Source organism: Micrasema longulum, unplaced genomic scaffold (genome assembly GCF_059751315.1).
Source record: "Micrasema longulum isolate JH-2025_06_02 unplaced genomic scaffold, ASM5975131v1 h1tg000469l, whole genome shotgun sequence".
In the NCBI taxonomy this organism is placed as follows: domain Eukaryota; kingdom Metazoa; phylum Arthropoda; class Insecta; order Trichoptera; family Brachycentridae; genus Micrasema; species Micrasema longulum.
The window spans coordinates 624,696-651,151 of record NW_028277667.1 but is presented as its reverse complement, the minus strand read 5'-3'; the positions used below and the strand labels follow the sequence as shown (position 1 = coordinate 651,151).

Here is a 26,456-nt window from a genome sequence, read left to right as displayed (position 1 = left end):
CATTGGGCTCCAACAAAATACTATTTAAAAATAAGAATTTGTAACACGTCGTTAATTTAAATAATGGTATATGTTTTCAGTTAATGTTTCATCTAATTTTGCGGTTAATATTAATAATATTATAATAAACAAAAAATGTGAAATCCGTAATACGTTTTTTCTAATATTCTAAATAAATTAACTTAAAATATATAAATGAGAACATGTTAGCAAACAAATATGGAAACTTAGATTTATTTAATTTATCTTTATACCAATTAAAATCATTACTTTTTAATCACTTCTTTTCTAAATTATAAAAATGTACTAAGTGTTGCACTTGTTTTACTGTTTATGCTATGATACATCGCCTCTGTTACTTCAATACTTTTTATATTTACATTCTTTATTTATTGTTAATTTGCTGCATACCTATGTTATAATTTCTTATTTAATTTTTCTTTATTATTTCCTTATTTTCTGCTGATTTTATTTCATGTATCTATATTTTTTTCATACTGTGTTCAGGTGTTTTGTTTCATTATAATTGTTTTTCAATATTATTTTATACTTTGTCAAAGGCGTAAGCCATCGAAATGAATAAAAAATGTGAAAGTTCAGTGGTTTTTTTTATTTATTAATAGACTTTTAAACTAAGCCATATTTTTTTTTTAATTTTTCTAAATCGTATTATCAGCTCTATGATTTTTTTAAGTTTTGAATTTCTGAAATAATTCCGCGTGTCACACCAGAGATTCTCTTCCGCTTATTCTCGATCAGTTCTGCCCATTGGTCAATTGACGGCAAGCAAACCAAATATCTTCTATAAAAATATATATAATTATTAAAATGAAAATACCCATAGACCCTACGGTGCATGCAATATCTACGGAACAATAGATGAGTTGAGGGTATAATTTTATTTATTTTGTCTTTTACAATTCTTGTGTTTATTTTATTATGTGATACTAGGTTATGTTAGGATAAGCTGGATTAGGTTTGGTGTGAAATTTAGGTTAAGATAGGCTGGATTGAGTTAAGTAATATAACTTTTTTTTTATCATTAAACTTAACCCGACCTATCCTACCTAACCTAACCTAACTTCAGATAGCAAAATAAAATAAAAAATGTTTTTAGCAGGAAATACAACAAACCTAACCTAACCGTATTAATTATTAGTACTGAAATAAATGTGTAAGTTAATAGTATTATTATATTAGTCGGCCTTGTGATATAATGGTCAGCGCATTTGCCTTCCATGCAAGAATCTCGGGTTCGATTCCCGACATGATTGATTTGAAATATTTATTTAAAAGGGTGTTTTCACACTAGAATATTTTATAGTCCTTGGACTGGTACCTGAAGCGTAAGACTGATCATCTTACTTTTAAGTAACAAAAATGATCAAGATACACTGCGTTTGGTGTACCAATACAGTGCCCTATGCACCATTAGGTGCGGAAAAGGAATGATGATGGTGATTATTATTATATATTGGTCAACTTAACGCTCTCTCTAAAATCTTCACCAATTTACAAAGTGGCTGAATGTAGCCAGCCAAATGAGGAAGTTCAGTGGTTTTTTAAATTTTTTTTATTTGTTAATAGACTGTTAAACTAAGTCAAAATTTTTTTTTTAAATTTTTATATATCGTATTATCGGCGCTACGATTTTTCAAAGTTTTGTATTTCTGAAATAACTCGGCATGTAACGTCAACGGTTCATTTCCGCTTATTCTCATTCAGTTCTTCCCATTGGTCCAGAAGCGACAAGCAGACCGGAAATCTTCCATAGCTCTCAGATCATAGGTTGATTCACATGAACCAGTGACGTCATTTAAAGTAGTGCGTTTTCATCAAATTATTTTTTCTGTACATTTTCAAGAAACTTTGCACCACAATTTAATGCTCTAATTTTTACCCCGCGTAAGAAAACATTTTCTGTATCCAATTTCCCGTAGGGCTGAAGTTCCTCATTGTTAAGTACCTAGTGTTGGCAATTCGGCTAGTAGTTAATCATATTTCTTCTTGTCATAAACATAATATACTTAGTCTTGAAGATCGTCGTTTGTTATTAGATATGGGTATTTTACATGACATTCTTAATGGACGTCTTGATAGTCCTGTTCTGGTTTCTGAGTTGGCCCTTCACGTACCTGGCTACCGCACCCGTCACACGAATCTATCTCTTTTCCATGTACCCACAGTTCGCACCAACTATGCTCAGAACTCTCCTCTGATTCGCTTGTTGCGTAATTATAATTTATTTTTCAATAACATAGACATATTTAATTGCAGTAAACTCACTTTTAAAACCAAAATTAAAAAACTATGTTTCGTTATAAAAAAAAAATATATTTATATTTTTACATTATAATTTTAAATTGTTTCTATTCACTCATATCAAATACACACTTACCCTGTCCTTAAACCTACCCTCACACCCATATACAATCACACACATATTCGCATACCTACCAAAACCACACTCCACTTTTTTACACACGCATCCTCACACACAAAAAAAAACTCGCACACATGCACTTCTATAAATTATATTTAACTGAACTGGATTTTTATAATTGTATTTATGTGGAAAACTGATTTGGCTTTATTTTATGTTTTTTTTTATAATGTTGTGTATATTTCTTTGTATTGCTGTTGTTTTTCTTAATAAACAAAATAAAAATAAAAAAATAAAAAACAGCCATTTTGCAATACGGAGCTGTTACGGTGTAAAATGACAATCCGGCTGCGATAAAAATATTAGTTATGAAGATGTAGTGAAATAGATGAAACCAGTCACTGATTATTTCAAATTTGTGAATTTAAGTATCACTCTTCTTTTATATACGATAAACCATAATAATAGTCTTTAAAAACAAAGAGTTCAAAATATTGAATTAATAAGATTTGGTTTTGCTGATAAAATGTCTCATGTTAATATTTGTACATTTCCATAAAAACAAATAACGGATTATGCTCAAACAAACTTGTTTTAATTAAATTAGCAATTTTATCACCTGTATGTACATGATGGTTTACCACATTTGTTTTGGATTCTTGGAAAGTTAAAATGATTAATGTCCATTATGTGTAAACTTGTGTTTGATTAAGAATTCCATGCCGTTTACTCAACTTAAATATAATTATAACATTTTCTCTGAGGTTTTTTAAATTTCTTTATTTACTTTATTGCAAAATACTTTCATCAGAATTAACAATACAATTTTATATAGACATTAAACGCAGTATTTCAATCATATTTTAGATTGGTTTTTTAGTTTTTTTATTTTTGTTTTAATAGCATAATTATACATTTTTACAATTTAAAAAAATTTCACTTGTTATATTTTTACTAAAACTAAAATCCCACCAAGCCACTTTTTGTAGCTTGTTGGTGAAGATTATATTTATACTGACTTAATAATATTATTTACATTTATAAAAACAATGAATTACATATAAAAATTAACAGCCGGAAAGATCAGAATAAACATGTTTATACAAATAATAATGTATAATTTATTTTTTTAAATACAAGAAAATACATGAAAAAATAAAATATTTACACCTAAGCTACTATTCATATATAAACTCTTGATCGAGTAGCCACTCTCTTATTTTGCTCTTGTTACAATGTGAGTTAAATTTAAGTTCTTTTGGTAATAAATTAAAAATTCTAGGTACACTCACTCTTACACTTACTTACATATTACAGCACATCATTCATTATCATTTTCCATGTCCGGTCCCTAGTTGGAGCGTATGGTGTCCACAAAGGCCTTCCTCATTAGGTCCGTGTCCCATAGTTCTGACACGAACTGCTGACAAACAGTCGGCAGTGGACGTACAGGACGTCGAGAACCTTGTAAAGTAGGCAAGCATGGTCGAGGCTCTCGTGAGGCATCCACAGTTTATTGTCAAGCCAACCATGTCGCCTCTGCCTGATTACAGTTGTCACCAGAAGTAGCTGTCCTTTTTTTATTTCTAATTTTTTTACAGTAATAGGGAAATATCACCAAAAAAAAATTTGTTAATTATTAATAGCTTAAAAAATACTTTTAAATTTGTAATTTTGAGTTCCCACAAAAACGGCCATTCCATTGGCCACGCCCCTAATACGTCACGATTCATGTTTATTTGTTCCTGCCATTGAAATGTGTTCAACAAAAAACAATTCCATGAATCTTGACGTCACAACAACCAAGGCCAAACACGTCGCTTTTTTCTACTAACATATTTTTATTGAATTTCTTTTTTACATTTATGTATGAAAACATTTCTCTACAATATCCACATTGACATTGAAAATACAATGAATTATTCTAAATCTATTTCATATATTTTATCGGTAATCGTAGTATGTGATATTTCCCTATTCTTGATGTCTAGATCCGAGCCGTACGCAAGGCTGAGACAAATATTATCGATAAAATCAATTAAAATATAATGGCCAAAATAATTTACAATGCGAATATTATGGGATGCAGAAAATGTGTAAGATTGATAAAAATATGACCCACTTGATAATAGACATGTCAAAAGTCAGAATAATCGTCATGCACGCGTACATGAGAAGGCGTATGAATGTAAAGGAAGCGAAATTTGTATGCAAAGAAAGAGTGGTATGGCATTCTATATTCTCTGCCTACCCCTATGGGGAAACGCTGTGATGGTTCCCTTGTTTTGTTTTGTACAATTATTTTATTTATTTAACAAAAAAAAAATTTTTTTTTCAGCCACCGAGAGTAGGAGGAGTCAAAGTGTATGATAAGAATCTGTCAAGAAATGAAATCATTATGGATATCGATCTATTGTAAGTTTTCCAAAAAATATTAGGATTTTTGTACTTATGTTATATTGATGAGTCTACGACAAAATCAAGAAAGAAGCTCTGCGCTGGTTTGGACATGTAGAGCGAATGGACAGCGAAAGAACCGCTAAGAATATTTATAATGCGAATGTTGATGGATGCAGAAATAGAGGAAGACCGAGAAAGACTTGGCATGACCAAATCCAACAAATAATTGAATATGGACATGCCAAAAGTCTTTATTTATACAGTAAAACTCCAATTATCCAGATTACCAGTGCCAGACATTATCCGGGTATGCAGAAATCCGGGTAATTAGGTTAACCATTAAATTGAGGAAATGTTTTGAAAGGAAACACAAAATTTACTCTAAGATCACTTTTGAAATAATACACTGAATTGAAATCTTACTTAAACATGTCCAGCAAAGTTAATTGCTCATTTTTATTTGTTATTGTAACATCGTCTGTATTTTTTATTTCCTGATAACGATGTGGGTATTTAGCAATCTGGATGACGAGTTCGGATAAACGGAATCCTACTGTAAGCTTTTTATTTATACAAAGATTAATTCTATTCCCGTCACAGTGTGATTAATGATTAACTATTTATATTTACTTTCATTTTCTGCTTGAGGACGTTGCGCTTTACAAACCTTTACAATCTGCTTTCAACCATTTCTTACCTACTAACCGATCATTAAAAACAAATAATTATTTTTATTATCAAATTATATGTAAGTTTATTTGAAGTTACTTATTTAAGCATACATCCCCTATTTGCGAGATCATCAATATCATCTCCAATATCCATTTTAAGGCTAGTTCAGACACCGCCGCGATTCTTATTTACATTAGCGTATTTGCCCACGTGGATCATCAAACCGTGCGACTGTCGCCACTCGATCGCTGGAAACTAATTACTATGGTGTGGCTAGAGAACCTTCAGTTGCTTCGCGGAAACTGCGCGATTCGGGCGTGCATCATTCGCTTCGACACTGACCTATTTATCGATGAAATGGAAAAAGAACAGCAGTATGGGACATACAGTGTGCAGATTATTCCAAATATTTTGACTGTAACTTCGCCACACTCAGCGCGGTTGACTGAATCGCGCTATCGCTACCGTCAGTTTTCCTTCATGTCTAAACAGAGTATATTAGCGATTCAAATCGCGTGATCGCAACCGCACAACTTACGCCTTGTCTGAATGTAGCCTTGACCCCAAGAAAAAAAAATATCTCCGCGGAGCTGTTTCAGACTAAAATAATAATCCTCAGTATGATATGGTTGTCCATTTTACTAAGGTTAATCTATTTGAAAGTAGAACAATGCATAAAAAATGCTTTGTACGTATTGGCACATCTGAAGAATAAGAAAAATGAGAAATCCAAGATTTCAACATGACATAATAACACTGTACGAATTACTCATTCTCCAGTTAGTGTCCAGGTAGATGAAGAATACAGTTCTGTGTGTGAAATAGAACCAGAAGACTGGACAAATGTTTTGCTCTTGGATAAAAATCCTAAATATGAAAATTGAGTGGAGAAAAGTTTGCCTCATTGTGTATTATTTGGCGTGATCGCCTACCTTTCTTGAGATCCTGGGTTCAGTTCCTGGCAAGGTGGATGTGAAATATTGATTTTTAAGGTTATTCAAACTGCAATATTTCATTGTTCCTGTGCAGTGCCCTATGCACCATGTGGTGCAAACAGCAGTTTCCTTTTCTTTTCCTCTTAGTGAGTGTATGCCATGCATTACCTAACTTATGTGAAAGTATTATTTGATTACTTACAATGGCATTTGGTTTAAAAAATATATATAATAATTGTAAAAAAACACAAGCATCAAAGGTTAAGAGTGCGAGTCTATTTTTTTTTTTGTAATTGGCACTGATGGTTAAACAAATTAATACAATAATCCTTACGTATTAAATAAATGTAGGAAAAAAATTGGCACAAAATGGAGTACTAAACACTCCCACGAGTTCAGTATTTAAAATATATTCTTAAATGCATTCCAGCTTGAAATAGCCGGTAGATGTTTATTTTAGAAGTAAATTGATTTGTATTTATTCCAGCTTTGAAAGCATGTTATTTGGTAGACTTAGCGGTTATTTTATCGATTCAATTATTTACAAAGAAATAAAATAATATGTTGATTAATTGAATGAAATAAAACAGGCATAAGGATTAGGAATGATAAAAAAATTGGTACCTATTATTTAAATATTAAAACTAATAATAATCAATGAAATGGAAATAGTAAAAATGTATAAAATAATAATAACAATTTATCATCGTCATATCTGCCCCGATGTTTATTAAGTTTCTTTTTTTAACCCTTGCCTCGGCAGAGCGAATTTTTTTTTTCTTCATATTTGATGGTTAAAAAGACTTCAGAATCCCAAACAAAAATATCCCTTTGTTTTAATCAAAGTTTAATATGAATTGTGATAGTGAAATTAAGAATGAAAAATATGGTAAAGCAGTTTTGACTGAATGCTTTTTATTTGTGTTTTAGTACTTAATTAATCGTACATCGGTTACATTGCTAAGAAAAGAGATGATTGGTTTGTCTTGTATTTAATCAAATTGTGTTTAAACAATTTTGTTTCCAGTTATGCTGGCGATTGTGACATCTCCTTTACCTTGGGTGGAATAAAGGGCGGAATAAAAGATTTCCAAGTAAGTTTTGTTCGTACAGTTTCATAATAGCAATTAAAAATAGTAACAATTAATCGAAATACTAAATAGAAATTAGGAAAATATCAGGTTTTTAAAAAATAAAAAAAATATGTATCAAGGGTTTATAAAATACTGTCGAGCAAAAAAAAATTTTTTTTCTACTTATCAGAGCATAAAAAATATTTTCAAATTTGTAATTTTGAATTCCCGCAAAAACAGTCACTGCATTGGCTACGCCCCTAATACGCCACGATTCATGTTAATTTTGAACTTTATTCCTAACCGTTAAAATTTTTATAGAACATCGTCACGAATCTTGACGCCACAAATATCAAACGTGTCAGGTTGTTATATCAGGTTGGAGAAAAAGTAATTTCTTATTTCGCTCCCTTTTTTTCAACTAAGTATATCTCCTTCATTATTGGTCACATCGGATCATACGATACGGCGTTGTAAAGGTGTGAGTGTATCTACAAACGCTTCTTTGACAGTATTGCGCTTGGTCGGTTCAGTCGTGAACTATCGTGCGTCGAGTATGGATGTCTCAAAGGAAGACATTTGCCGTATTTTACATTTTTACTACCTGAAAGGGAAAATCGCGTCAAAAGCGATCAAAATTTTTTTCGATGTATACGGGGCCGATACTCTTTCGGTTCGTGCTGCACAACAGTGGTTCGAGCGATTTCATTCTGGTGTAGTGGAGGTGAATGATGCACACATCTTTGATGACGCGCCAGAAGCTTCGGGAGCTCGGATGGGAAGTTCTTATGCATCCACCCTATAGTTCGGACCTGGCACCAAGTGACTACCACCTGTTCCTGTCTATGGCCAATGCGCTTGGGGGTACAAATTTGGCCTCGATAGAGGCCTGTGAAAATTGGTTGTCCGAGTTTTTTTGCCAATAGGGACAAGGGCTTCTACGAGAGGGGCATTATGAAGTTGAATTCGTTCTCGTCGGCAACAAGTTATCAAACAAAACGGCGCATATTTGACTTAAATCGGATGATTGTTACGCTTTTTACAAAGCATTGAAATAAAGCGAAAAATACGAAATGACTTTCCTTAACCGAAATGAAAACATTTCTCCACAATATCCATATTGATTTTGAAAATAAAATTAATTATTCTAAATCCATTTCAAATTTTTTTATCGGTATTTGTTGCACTAAATATTTCCCTATTAATTGTAGGCATCGTAAATATAATAAATATTTTTTAAAGTAATGACATGAAAAACTTACCCATAGTTATGATGTAATAACTTATATTTACATATAAGTTACTAATTAAAAATACTTTGTCCACTTCCACTTATTTTTTCACATAACGTCTATATTTGTAAGCATTACGTCTAGTCAAAGAAGTCTTTAGTTTTTGCGTATACATAAACAATGGAGGTACAAGATTGATATCATTAACTTTGATTAATTTTCTTCAGATTCACGGCATGCTGCGTGTGGTGATGAAGCCGCTTATAAAGAAGATTCCTCTTGTGGGAGGCCTACAAGTGTTTTTCCTCAACAATCCGACCATCGACTTCAACCTTGTAGGAGTTGCAGACATACTGGACATGCCAGGATTTAGGTATAAAATATTTATATTTATGCTCTTTCATATTACAAGATTTCTTGTTATAATTATTTATAAAAAAAGTCAAATGTAAAACAAAAACAAGAAATTATAAATACACTGTGCCAAGTATTTAGATATAGATGCAAATTAAATTTTAATATTTACTCTCCCTTGCGCAAACATTAAATTTCATATTGTTGTCCCATGTCTGCTCCCTAGAGTATATCGCGGGGTAATTACTACAACTGGTAAAAAAAAAAAAAAACTTGGTATCTTCAAAATCAGCATTTATTGCATTCAAACCATGAATGCTACAAATAGACAAGTCATGCATTCAAATCATCATAATATTATGCATCCTTATGATATACCCAAATATTTAATTTTGAGGGCCATTTTCAACGAGTTGTAAATAACTCACTATTAGAAAATGGGAATCAACTTGGGGTAGAGTGGGATTGGAACCACGGACCTTTGAGCCGTTAGTTCGAGACAGTAGCCACGGGACCACAAACCGATTCTTAACCTTTCCCTCACTGTCCTAAAAACACCTTCAAGTTACGGTGCTGTGTAGTCACTACACTAAAAATAAGAGATTTAAAAGGGGAAAAATGGAATATGTATAGGGAATGGCTTTAATTAACCATAATTTAATTCAAAGATGATAATATTTTAAATTTAACTGCTGAAAAAATGAAAAACCATTGGGTATCGCTAACGACTCGGACGAAACGTGCACCTGCGCCAAATTCTTGAGATCTACTAAGTACTCTTAGCTAGTACTGGACTACGTGACTGACTGGGTCGCATGTAAATTCTTTACTCTCATATTCAACAATGCGAAACATTGATAACCTAAACTATTTAATAAAATCTAAAGTAAAAAATGTACACTACATATCATTACTTTTGGCAATGAACTAGATATTTGGTGATACAGCCTTTTATTGACTTACAGTAATAAATAAAGCTAGAATATTTGAATATTTTTTTTTACAGACAAAACACTTGAATGCCATCTCCCTTCATCTTTGATGCTGACATAATAACATAACAATGTTGATCCACTAACTGATCTCTATTGTACCAGGTCTAGTCATTATCAATTAGCTAACATCAACAACACACTCTAGATATTTTTGGCACCATCTCAAGTATTTTTGCTTTCAAGTGATCAAAGTTATCAAAACTATTAGAGCAGTAAAATTAATTTACTGGATCTGTAACTGTTAGGTTAGACATTATTTATCTAATTCTATCTTTCATTCAATTCACTACACCTAAAATATTATTTCAGAATAACAGATTATTTTCACAACCGGTAAAATTGGGAGTTAGATTGTGGTCCGCTTGTTGAAAGAAAAATGTGTTTTCAAATTATTTTTTTTACCACACATTTCATAAAAGTGGACCATTTTTAAATGTGTTTATTTTATACAATATTGTTTCTTGGAATTTTTATTTTACTAAATAAAAAAACAAAACTCTTGCATAGTGTGTTGCAATAAGAGATTGTTATATTTTAACAGGACTGTAACAGAAATAATCATTATAAACGTTTTATTCGTGGGTGGTTTGCACCCCACTTTCTATTCTTTCCATTTCCATTGTTTTAAAATACCACGTCTTATTTTTATTAATTCTTCAAGATAAGGCGATGATGATTATACTCAAAATAAATATGTATTCTAATGTAGAAAGAATGCACAAAGAAATTGGCTTGCTCACATCAAAGCAACAAACAAAACATTATGTAGCAATTTTTATGCATAAAATAATTAAGGGGATGAATAAAATAAAAAACAGCATAAAATTTAACCAGCAATGTCATACACGAAACTAGGGATAAAAAAAGATAAGATTACCAATGAGGATAAAAACAGAATCTCAAAACTCATTGTACAGGGGATTGAAGCCGTACAATGAGTTACCTGAAGAAATTAAAGAAATCGAAAGGATTGAAATATTTTTTTTTTTTAAATATGTTCTTGAGAAATTTTGATAAAAAATTTAAATGTTTATATTAGTTCTTAAGATGTTATGAACTAATTTAATAAAGCATAAATAAATAAAAAAAAGTTTTGTATAAAAGAAATTCTTCGGGGGCTCTTCATATGTCCAACTACTACTGTCGCCATGGTCGAGCTGCAAAAATCTGTAGCTTTCTTGTTTATCCGACTGTCGTCTAAAACCTGTGGATCCTGCATTTCGAAGAAGATAAACAAGGCCAATTTGTGTTTTCTTTAAACTGTGTACCAATGTAAAAAAAAATATCAAAATGTTACAAATACGTTAAACAATGACATATTTAAAGTTTAAGTTGATGTTTTTGTGTTTTTCTAAAATCATATGGCTAAGGATATTGACGGTCAAGTATAATGTGAATAGCTACGCAGATTTATTTATTGTTATATCTAAATAATTAATGCGAGTGTATTTTTGTATGCAGTGATCTCCTAAGACGAGTTATCGTGGAGCAGGTGGCCGCTATGATGGTGCTCCCTAACAAACTTCCAATCAAACTGAGTGATGAAGTTCCGTCGCATGATCTGAAGATGCCAGAGCCAGAGGTAAGTTGTTAAATCTGTCTTCAAAATAGAAATGCAGGAGATAGTTGAAATAATACACTTTTTTAAAATTAAACATCAGTCCTTTTGTTTGTCTAGAGCCAGTCTAGTGAAATATGTAAAGAGTAAGCTTTGGAGTTGCACGGTAATTCATTTCATTGATATGTTTTTCAAAATATTTTGAGGCAATGTGAATCAATAAAATATCATTTTTGTTCTAGGGCGTGCTGAGAATTCACGTTGTTGAAGCTAAAAATTTGATGAAGAAGGACATTGGAATGTTGGGTAAGTAATCAATATGTGTTTATAAATCGGGGGTTAAGGGTCATAAGGGCAAAACTACAAAAACACAGTTTTGAGATAAATGATAAAACAGTTTTCAAAAAATAATACTGTCTTTTAAGGATAGCAAATAAAGAAAATAAAAAATACAGTTAATAGAGCATAAAATGTTTTAGAGACAAAAATATGAAACTACGCTTTCGTCTATATGATCCTAACTTGCGCTTACATTAGTAAATTAACAAAATGATGTAAAAGGTGTTTTATTCTTCTGACTTTAAACAAAACGCTTCATTTGTAGTTTCACACAAATTTATCTAGGTAACTACTTATCGGATGAGTTTCATCTTTTTGTCACTAACAGGATATTTTGTTTGGATATCAGATTAGTACTTAACACAAAACAGCATTTTTTGTAGTTTCGCCCTTTTGACCCTAAGCCCCCGAAATATACCTATAATTAATAACATAAAAATGATATGGTAAATAATCACCATTTCAAATTAAAGTAACATCTAATAGTTTTATTGACCGTGATGTATTCTACTGTACTTAAAAATGTAATCGACACCATAATGAATTATTATTAACAATCATTTCTGTCAGCATTATTTTGAGTTTGTCCAAATGTTTGTTAATGGGTGAAATAATTAAGTCAGGTGAATCTCACCCACATCAATGAAGGTTCAGCACTTTGACTTCACTAAAATCACCCTGTAAATGCCTAGACTTCCATATTTCCTTCTCTAAAATGTTTTCCATCTCTGTAGTAATATGTCTATTAATTTTGGGAGATTACTTCTCCCTAAGAACACATTACATAATAAATTAATAATTGGTCATGGAGTATTGAACGTGAACCTAAATCACAACAAGGTAACACTCACGGGCATTAATAAAAATCTATTTATTTTTTAGGTAAAGGCAAGTCTGATCCGTATGCTCTCATCTCCGTGGGAGCGCAAGAATTCCGCACGCAAACCATAGACAATAACGTTAACCCTAAATGGGACTACTGGTGTGAGGTATGTTCAAAACTAATTACATGTTTTTCTCTGGATCGATAAAATATGTATATATGGAATAATCACTGGGTATAAATAAAATGTCAAAATTTAAAGTATTTGAATCAGACTTTATTGAGATCAGAAGTCAAATTCCTCACTTATTACAACTTGTTTATGGTACATCATTTTCTAGCAAAAAGTTTTGGCTCTTTTACCGTGTCCCTGACTCTAGTCTGATGTACTCGTATGTGGTGAGATTCTCAACGAATAATTCCATAGCATCTCTCCATGCCTACAGTGCATTAGCATCGACTGACATACCATTTCTCTGGCATTTAGGTAAGGAGGTACAAGTCACTATTAGCCGATTGCGCAGGACAGCCATTTAAAGTTTCTTACTGATTTAATTCTTTAACACACAATTTTGGATGTTATTTAAGGATAAAATTGGAATTGCTAAATTTAAGGATGAAATAGGCGAAGCGGTCACAAGTCATATTGTGTTTCTTCTCATATTTTATTTTTTCATGTTGATATAGGCAATTTTGATACAAATTACATGTACATTTTTACCTATTGAATTATATGATATTAACTAATTTTATTATTGAAATATTGGAACAAATATTTTTTTTCTTAATTTGTATATCTTCAACCAATCTTCCATAGGCTGCATAGAGTGTAAAATGGGCTTCCAATCCCGCAGCTGATTTGCGATCTCATTATTTGCAAGATTAAAGATTTTTCAATCCCGGAGCATCCCGGCATTTGCAGGATCCTGCTTGTTTTAGTGCAGAGCTTAAATGATTTGTAGTAACATTTATTCAATTAATTAGAGGTATAGGAACTAGTGAAGCTGTAATATGGTGTTAAAAGATATATGACACTTGACCGCTAAAATAAGCCTATGATCAACCGTATAAATTATTTTTATTTGTTACTTTTTTTAAAGGAAAGAAAAGTAATAGAATCTTACTAACCAAAGACAAAGCCCATTATTACTAGTCGGTTGGAGTCACTATTCGAACGCTCGCGCTCATGACAGGGCGTTTTGACACTGTTCCCTAATCCCGCAAATACCGCGGGATCCTGCACATGCAATTTTGCTCCGAGCGGGGTCTGAAAATCATGCGGCATTCCGCTATAACGGGATCTCAATATACCGAGTTTGGAAGCCCTAAGTGGAACTGCATACTCTAGCACATTTTCTTAATTTTAGCAGCATGTACTCCTTAACTAAATGTTACAGATTTGTAAGTGCCATAATGGTTAATATTGTCTTTTTAAAATTAAAATTTACTTTAATCATTTGCATGTACATTTCTTCTTCAACTTACGTTTTATGATTAAGTAATATTTTTCTATGTCTTTATGTAGTTTCCTAGTAATTTTTCATACTAAGTGATTATCCCAAATGTATTTAATGCTATAATTGAGGCACTGTGGATCAGAGAAACTTAAATGATTTTTTTAACGTAATGTTAATCATAACATTACCACAATATTGATAACAATTTTAGCTGTTGTATAAAACAAAGTCATAAATATTTGAAAACCGTTTGACTAAGAACTGCTCAAAAGTCACTTTATGGTCCCCAATGCCCTTTTCTTATAAAACAATTTTTCGGTTTAAAAACGGAATAAATGTATTGGGTGTAATGAATGAAAAAAATGGACTGTGCATGGACAATGAATGATTTTTTTAACATTCAATATTGATTTAGTTTATGTTCTTCAGAACATTTACTTCTTTATTCATCCATCAAAACTGTAAACCTTTTAACTTCAGTATAGCTGCAGAATAAATATAAATTCTATTTCACTTTAAATCAAATACTTTATTTTTGTATCATCTAGTCACAGTTGAATGTAAAATGTTTCCGTTTTTAAAAACAGTTAAAAACTTTGGGCTTCAAATTCACTTTGAAAAACACTAAAATGTCCAACGTAAAAATTCTGCAGTTAACGGGTTTTCAGTACATGGTATTTTTTATTTAAATGTATGCATTGGTGTACATTAGTGTATCTTTAAAAATATTTTATTTTTAAATTTTATCATTTAAAAGGCATGTAAAATTATTTTATCATTTCATTTAGCTTCTGGTTGCAAATGATTTAGTTTCTTATATAATTTATGTAATTATTTTGTATGTCAAATTATTCCCACTGATAAGTCTATGAATTAGCATTTTCCCCTACAAATATGGTTCAATTCATTGATTATGTACAGATTTATTTACTTTTGCATCGTAAATTAATACAAAATTTTAAAACAAACATTGAAACAACGTTTTAAATTCTACACCAAACTAATTACTGTGGGAGATTCAATATCCTGTGTGATGGTTTTTTTTTAAAATCTTGTTACTCAACACCATTTGTAGAATAATTATTGTAATAAAGCCGGTTCTTTAAAATGGGCATCTTTTCATGCTTATATGGGAGCTTGCTATATATCAGGTTTCCGAGTTCATACTCTTTTAATAAAATTAGAACTTTTCTAACGAAACATATATGCTATATGCATAGTATCTTAAAATATTTCTTGTAGAATATAACATTTAGTTGAACCATATTTGCCTTTAGAGTATTTCTAAATAAAACCTTGGTAAACATCTCTGAACCTTTGTGAGCTTTAAATATATAAATGTTTTTCTCGCACACCATACGATCTGTAAACTCTTTTAAATATGTTTGATGTTAAATGTTTTGTGCACTTCTTTATTGGTTTTCATAAACAAGTGATAAATATTGACACAATATTATATTCTGACTATATTATATTTTCATGTATTGACAACTTACATTTATCATTTGTAGTCTTCTAAATACATGTTAGAAATTGACAAATTAAGATTTTTTACATTCTTATTTTCTATAAATCAGTTTTGTTTTTTCTTTGGTTTGCAACTATACAGTTAGGCCACCCGCTTTGTTAAGATATGAAGTATGGTTGATATCAAGTACAGTTCTTAAAAGGTAAATGCTTTCTCTTTATATATCCTCGGGTTTCTGGCACAAGTTGGTATCTACATATTATTAATTGGGAGACATTGCGCTTTTAAAGTTAAAAGCTCATCCCAAACCATCAATTCAAATTAACCTGCAAGCTAAATATTATAAAGATTGTTTTATGCCATACATATGAAGACAGCTCATTTTTTGAAACTTTGTAGTAACCAACATGTGCCAGAAACCCGACGATATACGGTCATGATATGTAAAAGGGTCTCAATTTTGATTTTTGTTTGGCTAAGTAGGAGTACATACGATGAAGATTTTTGTTCAATGATGCAGTTAATTGAATACACAATATAAAATCTTAAATTGTTACTGTTTTGAGAGAACAGCGAATACTCCATTCTAAAAATATATTTTTAGTCAACTTTGCTGAAGCAATATTCTATTGATTAAAAATTGCACAGCTGTTGATTCCTCTAGGATTGTTTTTTCTTTGTGTTATTGATCAAAGCGTAAATTTATACATATTATATATCCCGCATGAAGATCTTTTTTATCGCATATTTTTTAACATTTTTTTTTATTATACTGTCGTCATCGGTTTTCAGATTGCAGTATTATGAACAAAGACTTATAAATATTTTTCAACATATTGGGTAATTTGTAATTTTCAAATGATTGGGTGTTCTAGTTGTCATTTCCTAAATTTATTGTGTCAAACATTTATACTTTAATTATGTTTCACCTTTCTTTGATGTTTAATTTTTCTATTATTAAAAATGTCCAGTGACTGAAGGAAAGAGATGTTTATCTAAAATTTATTATTGACATAGCATTTTGATAATTTAGCGTAAGACGTTGTTAGTTATATTATTTATAATCATGCATTTAATGTATTGGAAATATATATGTTGGTATCCATTACAAGACAATATTTATGCATGAATATATACTGGTACAACTCGCCCCGATTAACTCCACTGTGAAGGTAATTACATATGAGGCCTGGTTGTCCTAATTGTTTATTCAAAAATATAAAAGGGTCGATTGTTAACAACATTCAGAACACAATATATCGAAATTAACAAAAAATACATGACCAAAGTATCTTGAAATTTAGATCGGATTTAGATACATAAAAATGCGTTTTAAAACCCTATTACTGTAGAAAAAATTTTGTTTAAAAAAATACCAAAATAATATGCGATGTATTTCAATTTTGAAGGATATTTTCAATTAGATATTTATTTACGTAAAAATGCCTTATTGTCTTTTATTTCATTATTAAGCGTTATATTAAGCGACTTGAAAAAAATTATTCAAAGGTAGACGACTGCTAGAAAATCGGAATCAAGAAGATCAGGTTGTGGTCCCGTGGCTAGTGTCACGGACTCGCGGCTCAAAGGTCCGTGGTTCGAATCCCACTCTACCCCAACTTGATTCCCATTTTCTAATAGTGAGTTATTTACAACTCGTTGAAAATGGCCCTCAAAATTAAATATTTGGGTAAATCATAAGAACGCAAATATTTCTTTTTATTGTAAAAAAAAAAAGAAACGGGGTTTCTGAAATCTCTAATCAGGATTGACGTGTTAGGAATAACAGCAGCTAAATAACTCATAATTTTTAATAAACTCTATTAGATTGTCATAAAGATGTCACGGTATCCATGAAAACAATATTTATTGATATAAAATAATTTATATTTTATTTTTTCAATTAATTATGGTAAATTTTCTTCGCATTTAAATACATTTAATACCTAAGCCTTACTATAAATTTCTTTAGTACTGATAGTTATTAATTACCATAAACAAATATATCATTTTACTGTAAAATACAGCATGTAGGAATTTATAATCGTATTATCAAAATACATACATCAAACATTTTTCTTGTCAAAATTTCACGTCTAAAACTTGAGATATTTATTAATTAGTTTTTTTTAAATTCGCTACGATTATCAATTATTGAAAAGAAAAAAAAGGTGAGTGCAAAGTTATTTAGGATTCGCTGATATTATTATAGAATTCTTCTCGTGATTACAATAAAAAAACGACATTTTAAAATTTAATATAGAACTCTGTAACTAACTATAAATCAATCAAAAACAAGCCATTTATAAATAATTTGGTGTTGCCAGTATAAAAATCCTGATCTTTACTCTTTTTTTTTCTACATGCTGTAGATTATTATCTCAAAAAATACTATAACTTATTAATGACATTCCCTCCGTACTTTAAATTCAAGTTACTTTGGTCAATTACTGGGTTATTAACTGTTTTTATTTATTGAAAATTTAAAGAAAAACATGCAAATGAGTGGCTAAGTATTAAAGTAGCTAACATTAGTTTCATTAGCCTGTATTGAAATGAAAAAAAACTAACAATTTATTTAACATTATCGATTTGAAAATATATTCAGCCAAGCTGACCATTTAAGAATGCGGTGTGATGTTAAAGAATATTTATCTGTTATTTATTTTTAAAATACATATTTGAAGCATTGAATGGTTTTGTTATATGTTTGGAATCAATGCTAATTTTGTAGTTAGACCCCACAATAACAGTGTGTTAGTAACAAATTGGAATGTTTTTGTGTTAAATTTCTCCAATGCTTGTTGAAAAACATATTTTTGTTAATTTCCTTATTGCATTTAATTTGTCTTTTTAGTCAGAGTACTAAAGCTATACACAATGCACTTTGCCCTTTAAGTTAGTTTTTGATTGAAAGCAAACATGCTGCCCCTTTTAAAATATGTAATTTTACGCATACTTTATTTTCTAGACCCTTGTAAGAAAACTAGTTCTTAGATTAAAATATTGTTTTATTCGTATTTATTTAGTCTTGCATATTTTGCCTCACTTCTAGTTCGTATTTTAAGGGTACCTACATATTTTTAATGGTGATAAAATTCACACAATCTTAATGCTATGAAATCATTCAAAGCGACTTACGTATGAAAAACCTAGTTGCATTATTTCTAATTAAAAGCAATTGATGATTTAAAAAAAACTCCTTGTAACGATTTTTATTTATTTTCGTGATAAGGAAATCAACAAAACATTATTTTCGTATGACTGATATGAAACAAACATCCTAAAGTAAATCCAACCATTCCATTTGTGTGTTTTTCTTTTGTTTTTGTTTTTTGGTTTAACCTTTAAACCTTGACGCCATTTGTCTCTCACCGACCAATCACAGGCCTGCGTGTTGTATTCGTCCGGACAAAGATTGGAAATAGAATTGCTCGATGAAGATGACATGAGCAAGACAGACGAGAGTCTCGGCAGGTTGGTAACAATGAGAAAGAGAACACTCTTTTCAAATTTTGGTTTTTGGCGGGAAACTTTGGCTTCAGTCTTGATCTGTCAAATTTCTTGGTCTTTGCTGTCATTTTTTAAATATTTTAGATGGGATCATCGCTTTACGGTTTCAAAAATCATCATCACTCGAGAATTGGTTTTTACATTACAAAATTTTTAAATACAAACATCAATTACTTTCTTGTACATATTATTTTTCTATATTTTATATTTTTACCTTTATTTTAGAATTGAATCTTTTTTAGACACCTACTTAGTAAATTTCTATGAAGTAAGCACATTGTAAAATCATGTTAAAAATTGAATTATTAAAATAATTCATATCTAATGGGACATTGGTTTAAGCCATCTTTTTGTTGTATTCTCACTTCTGACGCGAAGCCTATGTTACTAGATACTGTGCACGAAATAATTAAAAATATTAGCATGTTTATAAAAATTAAACAAAAAATATTACCAACTTAATACACAACCCAAACTAACAACCATTTTGAATGCCCTGGGAATGTTTGGCATGTGTACATTGTACAAAAACTGCTTATTGTCCATTGCTTTGTTTTCGTTCTATAGGATAGTTACGATGCCATGTAGTATGCCATTAAGGACCATAATAAATATGTGGATGCCAATTATAATATTTGGAATATAGAACTTATCAATCATATTTTAGGGGAGCCATCTTGTTAAAACAATAATGACTTTGACTTTGCTTGATTGATAAAACTTTTTGATGGATACATTGTGAAATATTCAGAGGTATTTTGCATATGTCATGCAAATAAATATATCTAATTTTAGCTGAAAAGAATAGTGCCGTGATGTTAGCATGATTTGTACAATATAGAATTGTAACTTTGGCAGTCTGCATATTTTTTTTGGTCCTTATATATTGAGGTGTCTAAATTTTTTAAGAAAAATATATTTCCATAACACCAACACATATTTTTTTTAACAATATTTTTAAAATCACGAAATTTGTGTTTGAATTACCAGATTGTATAAATGAATATTTTTACATTATATTCACAAATTTACTATAATAACATGTCGATATTAGCCAGACAACTTTTGTAATGCAAGTATATTTTTTACATGGTGTTTGTTATTGAGATGTATTGTGTTTAAGTTACGAAATTTTAACTAGAAGTTTTAGAACTTTTAGTTATTAGAACTCTATTTGAGACGGTCAGTGCAGAAATGTATCCCGCAAAAAGGTATAAACGGACTTAACCATTGGAAGGGGTTTTTTTACCATGTGTTTTATAAACTAGAAGTGGTTGAACCCACCTTTTACCAGTTTAAACACCATACATGGCTTAACTTTGAACTTTTTAAATCTTGGTTCCACATGTTTGTGGGTTATGTCATTTCTGCACTGACCACCTCATTTATGAATTACAAAAGAGCATGTTCCTGCGTCAATTTCGTTATATTATGCATAATAAATGTTTTTTTATAGATTTAGAAAATAGTTTCACTGATTTGGCGAGGTTTCATATTGCCATTTGGTCCTTTATTTCATATTTTATAAATATGGTATTTCCTATGGACAAATAAAAATAAATAAGATTTTTATGTACATATATGTATTTGTTTTATATTTTTATTGTATGATATGTATTATGTAAGTATTTTATTATAATTTTAAAAGGCTAACCTAATAATTATCTGAACTTAACATAATTTTATATAATTTTCAGCACAATAGTTTTTATTATTTCTCAAATGCACTCTTTTGTTTCTTTCTTTCATTAATTTCAATAATAATAAAGTCATTTGGTATATTGTAATTATTTCTGGTTAACGGACTTTTATTATCTTCTCTTTGACTTAAAAAAACTATGAATAGGTGTGTTTTTTAAATGGAGCTCTAAGAATCATACTTTCATAAATGCTTCTATTATCATGCTATTTTTGGAAATTAATGTTATTTTGCATTGTTTATTTAAACCTGTTCAGATTTTATATTGTATGAAGTTCTTAATTAATTTCACTTTTCTTTTGATTGCCACACCAAGGTATTGTTATCTTTGGTGGGTACTTTTAATTTTGTATATATAGGCAGCACTAGGGCCGTTCACGTTCTTTGGTTTTCTCCTCGTCCCAGTTAGACGCGTCGTCGCACACCTATAAAATTTCATAAATGACTACGTAATAAACTTTACTATACAGTTAACTAAACAGTCTTATAATTGGAAGAAATTCCAGCCCTGGCTATCAAAAAATTCTAAAGTACTGACTTTAAAAGAGCCTACCTTAACAACGCCCATCAAAAACTAAAGATACTTTAATAATTTTTCACAATGATTTGGAAATGATTCATACAAATCTACCATCATTTACCAAATTTATTATCATGTCACATTTTTACAGGGATTAGGGATACATTAGACAAATAATACCCACATATTCTAGCATATTCTTTGAAGCAACATAAAATTAAACTGCAGTTATTCCATCAGAAACTAATATTTTTTTTTAAATATTTTTAAGTATCAATAATTCTCCTTGGTTTAGTTTTACTTTACGTTTTTGACCATAGAGACATACCAGTCACTTAATGAGAATGCTTACTTGGTGATTAATAGAGAAAAGACAAACTTTGATGGCACTTTGTAGAAATATGGTTAGTAGTCTGAGGTAAATGATGCAAAAGTAAAAATAGCACTATGATAGGGGCAAAATGTGTATGCGGCAAATCAGGTGCCTTAGGCTGTTAGCTGGTGTTGTGTCATCGTTTGGCCTTGTTACATCCAGGCACAGATTAGCTCCCGAAAGCGGCAGTGTGTGGGGCTGGAACTGTGGGATTGGGACCCCGGCTTCCCTGGTGCCCAGAACGACGATTTCCTCGGCAGGTCTGTCCGAGACTCAAACCAAACGCTTTGCCTTCATACTTAATACATTCATCAAGTGCCCTACCACTGGATTTGTTCATTTACATCATTGAATCACTATTACGATTGGTTGGATTGTCCGATACTGAAAAATGTGTATCTTCAGGAATCTACTAATATTTTTATTTGAGGTTTAATCTTGCTTGAAAATGAATCAATCGATCAAACAAGTTTGGGTACAAAACTCACTGTCCCCGTAATTGCTAATCATTTATTGTAGACTGAGATTTTATCCTCTGTCTGAAAGCGATTAAAAGCAAGATTTCACCTCTAGCTCTTGACTAATATTATAACAATTACATTCAATTTATCAATTTTCTTTACTAATAATTACTTCAAAACTCAACTGTTTTCTTTACATTTAGTATTTTTTTATGCATTTTATGTTTTTCTTATAATATACTATTGCATGGCAATCACTGAATTTTATTTTTAATGTTTTATGTAATGCTTTGTATATATTATTTAAAAAACATGTATGTGATATGTACTCTTTTTATAAGTAACTAAATGTGCAAAATACAAATAAATTGAATTCAAAATAATTGTTACCCAAATGACTAGAAAAGGCAATAAAAATGATTATATTTAAATAATAAGTACCTTGAAACATTATTATCTAAAATTTCACAAAAAGAATTCAGAGGAAAAATATTTTTTTTATTGGGTCCATTACAATATCCTAAATACTTCTGCTAAATCGGCAGTCAAAAGATTGTCGCATATTTTTTTAGATTTTTGAAATGTAGTTAGAATTTTAAAATAGCAATGTTTTTTAAATTGCATGCCAAATTTTTCATCATAGGAACCGTTTAAATGTGACCATGAAATAATTACTGAATGTTTGTTTTACAGTTTAAATACAAAACCGTAATAAAATTAATGTTTTATGTATGAGATGCATTATTGTGTTTACTTTGGTCTGTGGTATATATAACATCTGCCATTGAAATTATGAATTTGTATGGTATTGTATGTTTGTTAGATATTGTATGTTTGTTAGATATCGTATGTTTGTGTATACAAATATGTACATTTTCAATATTTGCACGAAGTGTTCAGAGAAAACCGTATTTGTAAGTAAAACCAAAATATATTTTTAAGTTTGCAGAATCCTCCCGTAATCATCAAAAGCTTTTTTCCGATACTAACATGTATTTGTGCTTAATTACATAAGAACAAGCATTATTTCACAATAAGAGTCAAAAGTATTTAAGAAGGCCAAAAAAATATGTTAAAAAACTATGCTAATATGTAAAATATTTTTTTTTAATCAAAATACTCGTATCTATTCATGGCGTTGGGGAAACAAGGTTTTATCAAACAAAATATGTTTTTTTACTTTTAACTTTTATAGTATGTATTTATATTTAAATATCGGTTCTATCTGCATGAAAATTTCAAAGAAAAACAAAATCAATCCTTAATAACTATTGAGTTTATTAAGACAATATTAATAAAAAATGTTAGATAAAATAATGCCTTAATTTCAACCTTTAATGTCTCAAAAAAAAAAAATCTACATAGAACCATGTTTCCCCAATGCGGCGAATCGCCAAATTGAATTCAAAAATGAGAAAAAAGTTTTTATCTTATTCAGCTTCTTTTTCTAATTTTTTATTAAGGAATGAAGAGCTGATTAAATTTTCAGATACATTTGTAATTACATACTTATTCAACATACAGTTTAATAGTACTTAAATTATTAACATATATCTTAGCATGTTTAGGATATATGTTCCAAACCACAATTCTAGAAAAATCATTTTCATGATTTCAAATGTGTTTTAAATCAATTATGTAAGTCAGCAAATATTATTCAAGCAAAATAATTTGAATTACAAACGTCTATTGACTTGAATCCTTTTTCCAGAATGTATATATGTAAGAACTATGCAATTGGTTTGAAATACATTAAAAATAAAAGAACCGATTTTTTTAGAATAGCAGTTTGAAGCCTTTGTGATGAACACGGTCGATATGTATCCATTTCTTACATACATTAGTCAAAATGGTATATTTTTTATAAAGTATAAAAATGATCGATTGAAAACATCGAGCTCAGAACAACCATGTTTAAATCAAATTGCTAATATTTTTAGTTAATTTATCCGGAAATCTGACAAAATAGTGCTTAAATAGTTGACTGTACTTGTGATAATACTTTTGGTTCTTATTCCTAGAGGCAATTTGTCCCTTGTAAGCTAACATAACTTAACTTTACTTGACCTAACATGACATGACAGTCGGCCGTGGAAGTAATGGCTTCTTCGCTCATCCACTTTCGTCTCTTCGATTGGGACAGAACCGGCGAAGATGATCCATTGGGAAGGTGCGAGTGTCACTATAACCGATATTTTTTTACATTTATTTTCTCATTTGTTACACTCGCTTTTTGTTTGTCTAATTTTCATTCATTGTTTGTATTTATTTTTGTCTTTCATTTTCCTTTATGTGGTGTCGGTTTCATTGTTATTCCATGCGCCGTTTATAATAAAGATTATTTTAAGTAATTCTGAAAACACTAACTTATGCACATCAATCCTAAAAAGGTTTCAACCATTATTTAATTATTCCATTTATATGTGTATTTCAAACTTCAACAACGATACTTTACTCAAGTATGGTGCGTTTGAATGTTTAACAAGTCTATGTTAATGTATTAGTGCCTGTCGGTGAATCAAGTAACATACAAATTTTGTTTGCGTTAGTTAGATTTAAAAAAAAAAACATTCTCTCACTAAGTTAATTAAAGATTAGACTATACTTATAGGATTGTAGTTATAATTTTGTTATTCAACTGCTATCTTAACTTGTATTTTGTAAATCATGATAATCAATACAGTTTAGAGATTGTATTGCAAATCTCTAAATTTAAAATAAAAAGATGAATAAGTATTCCCAATGATTGGGTTCGATTCTCTCCCGGGAATCACCAGATCTCAGTAAGTATTTAATTGTTTTTTTCAAACATGGAATTGCCTGTAATTTACTCATCATCTGTTGTGGTGCAAAAAATACTGTTCCAGTATTTAGGGCCTTAAAATTATAATTAAAACATTTATTTTCACATTATAATTCTGATCAGTAAGAATAATATTGTATCAATATAACTGTAAATTAAAAATAAGTCTTTTGTAAAGGTCAAAATCTTTTTTTAAATAAATATTTGTGTTCTTATGATTTACCAAAATGTTGGGGCCATTTTCAACGAGTTGTAAATGACTCACTATCAAAAAATGGAATCAAGTTGGGGTAGAGTGGGATTCGAACCTCGGACCTCTGATCCGTGCGTCCGCAACACTAGCCATGGGACCGCACTCCGATCCTTGATTGATAAAGCTCTCATCTTGTCTGATGTAATTTTTTATATTGATGAAAATATGACAGACTAAATATTAACATATTTCTTCATAAATACAGGACTTTTTGCAATCTACATAACTCTCAATGTTGCTTTTAATTCTCATAGTTTTAAATTTACTAGTAGAACAGAAATGCGCTTATTTTACATCAGTTTAAATTTGCACATTGCACATTATTAACAATTTTGCATGACCATTAAATTAGTAACATCTATGTGTTTGCATAATTTGAAGACTGTTGTATTTAATGATTGCTAAAAAAAATACTTGGTTTTAAAATTGATGACATCTGAGATTTACACATGGATTTAGAAACCACTTTGTAGTGTGGTAGCTAGGTACTACATATTAATACATGCGATTATAATTTTTATAGATAACATATTTACATGGTGTATTAAAAAAAAATTATAGTAATTTTTAATAGTTTACGTAAACATCACTTCATGGGTATTATACTAAAAAGCTAGGTCTTAATATGCTTTTGCATATAAAAATAATTATTTTTGATATATTGTGAAAAAATATGTAGTACTTTAACGCAAATACTACCTCTGATCCATAAGTCTACAACACTAACCACATTAACACAACCTGATTAAGCATTGCAAATATCTTAATTTAAAAATGAAATATTTGAGTTTTGATTAGTAATAAATAACTATTATTTTTAAAAACATAAATTATGTAACTGGTATTTTGGGGAATCGAATCTCGGACCTCTGATACCACGGGATCACAACCTGATTTTAGTACTAATGATAAAGGTTTAATATTTAAATTATGAGTATTGAATTGCTCCATTGTATAATTCAATAAACAGTAATTAATGTTTGTTAATATTTATCTTACCAATAGGGAAATATCACATACTACAAACACCGATAAAAAAATGTGAAACAGATTTAGAAAAATTAATTATATTTTCAAAATCAATATACATATTTTGGAGAAATGTTTTCATACATAACTATAAAAAATAAAATAGTAAAAAAATT

General features: G+C 30.1%; 1 protein-coding gene across 1 annotated transcript in view; it reads left to right on the top strand.

Moving 5' to 3' along the window:
- The window catches only part of Esyt2 (extended synaptotagmin-like protein 2), a 53,847-nt gene that overhangs the window by 8,913 nt on the left and 18,478 nt on the right, over positions 1-26,456 (top strand). Inside the window, exons 6-12 of the mRNA XM_088226803.1 lie at positions 4,722-4,798; positions 7,418-7,484; positions 8,923-9,068; positions 11,506-11,626; positions 11,845-11,908; positions 12,824-12,930; positions 21,957-22,054. Coding sequence (XP_088082929.1) covers positions 4,722-4,798; positions 7,418-7,484; positions 8,923-9,068; positions 11,506-11,626; positions 11,845-11,908; positions 12,824-12,930; positions 21,957-22,054 — 680 coding nt within the window. The remainder of the gene's footprint in view (positions 1-4,721; positions 4,799-7,417; positions 7,485-8,922; positions 9,069-11,505; positions 11,627-11,844; positions 11,909-12,823; positions 12,931-21,956; positions 22,055-26,456) is intronic.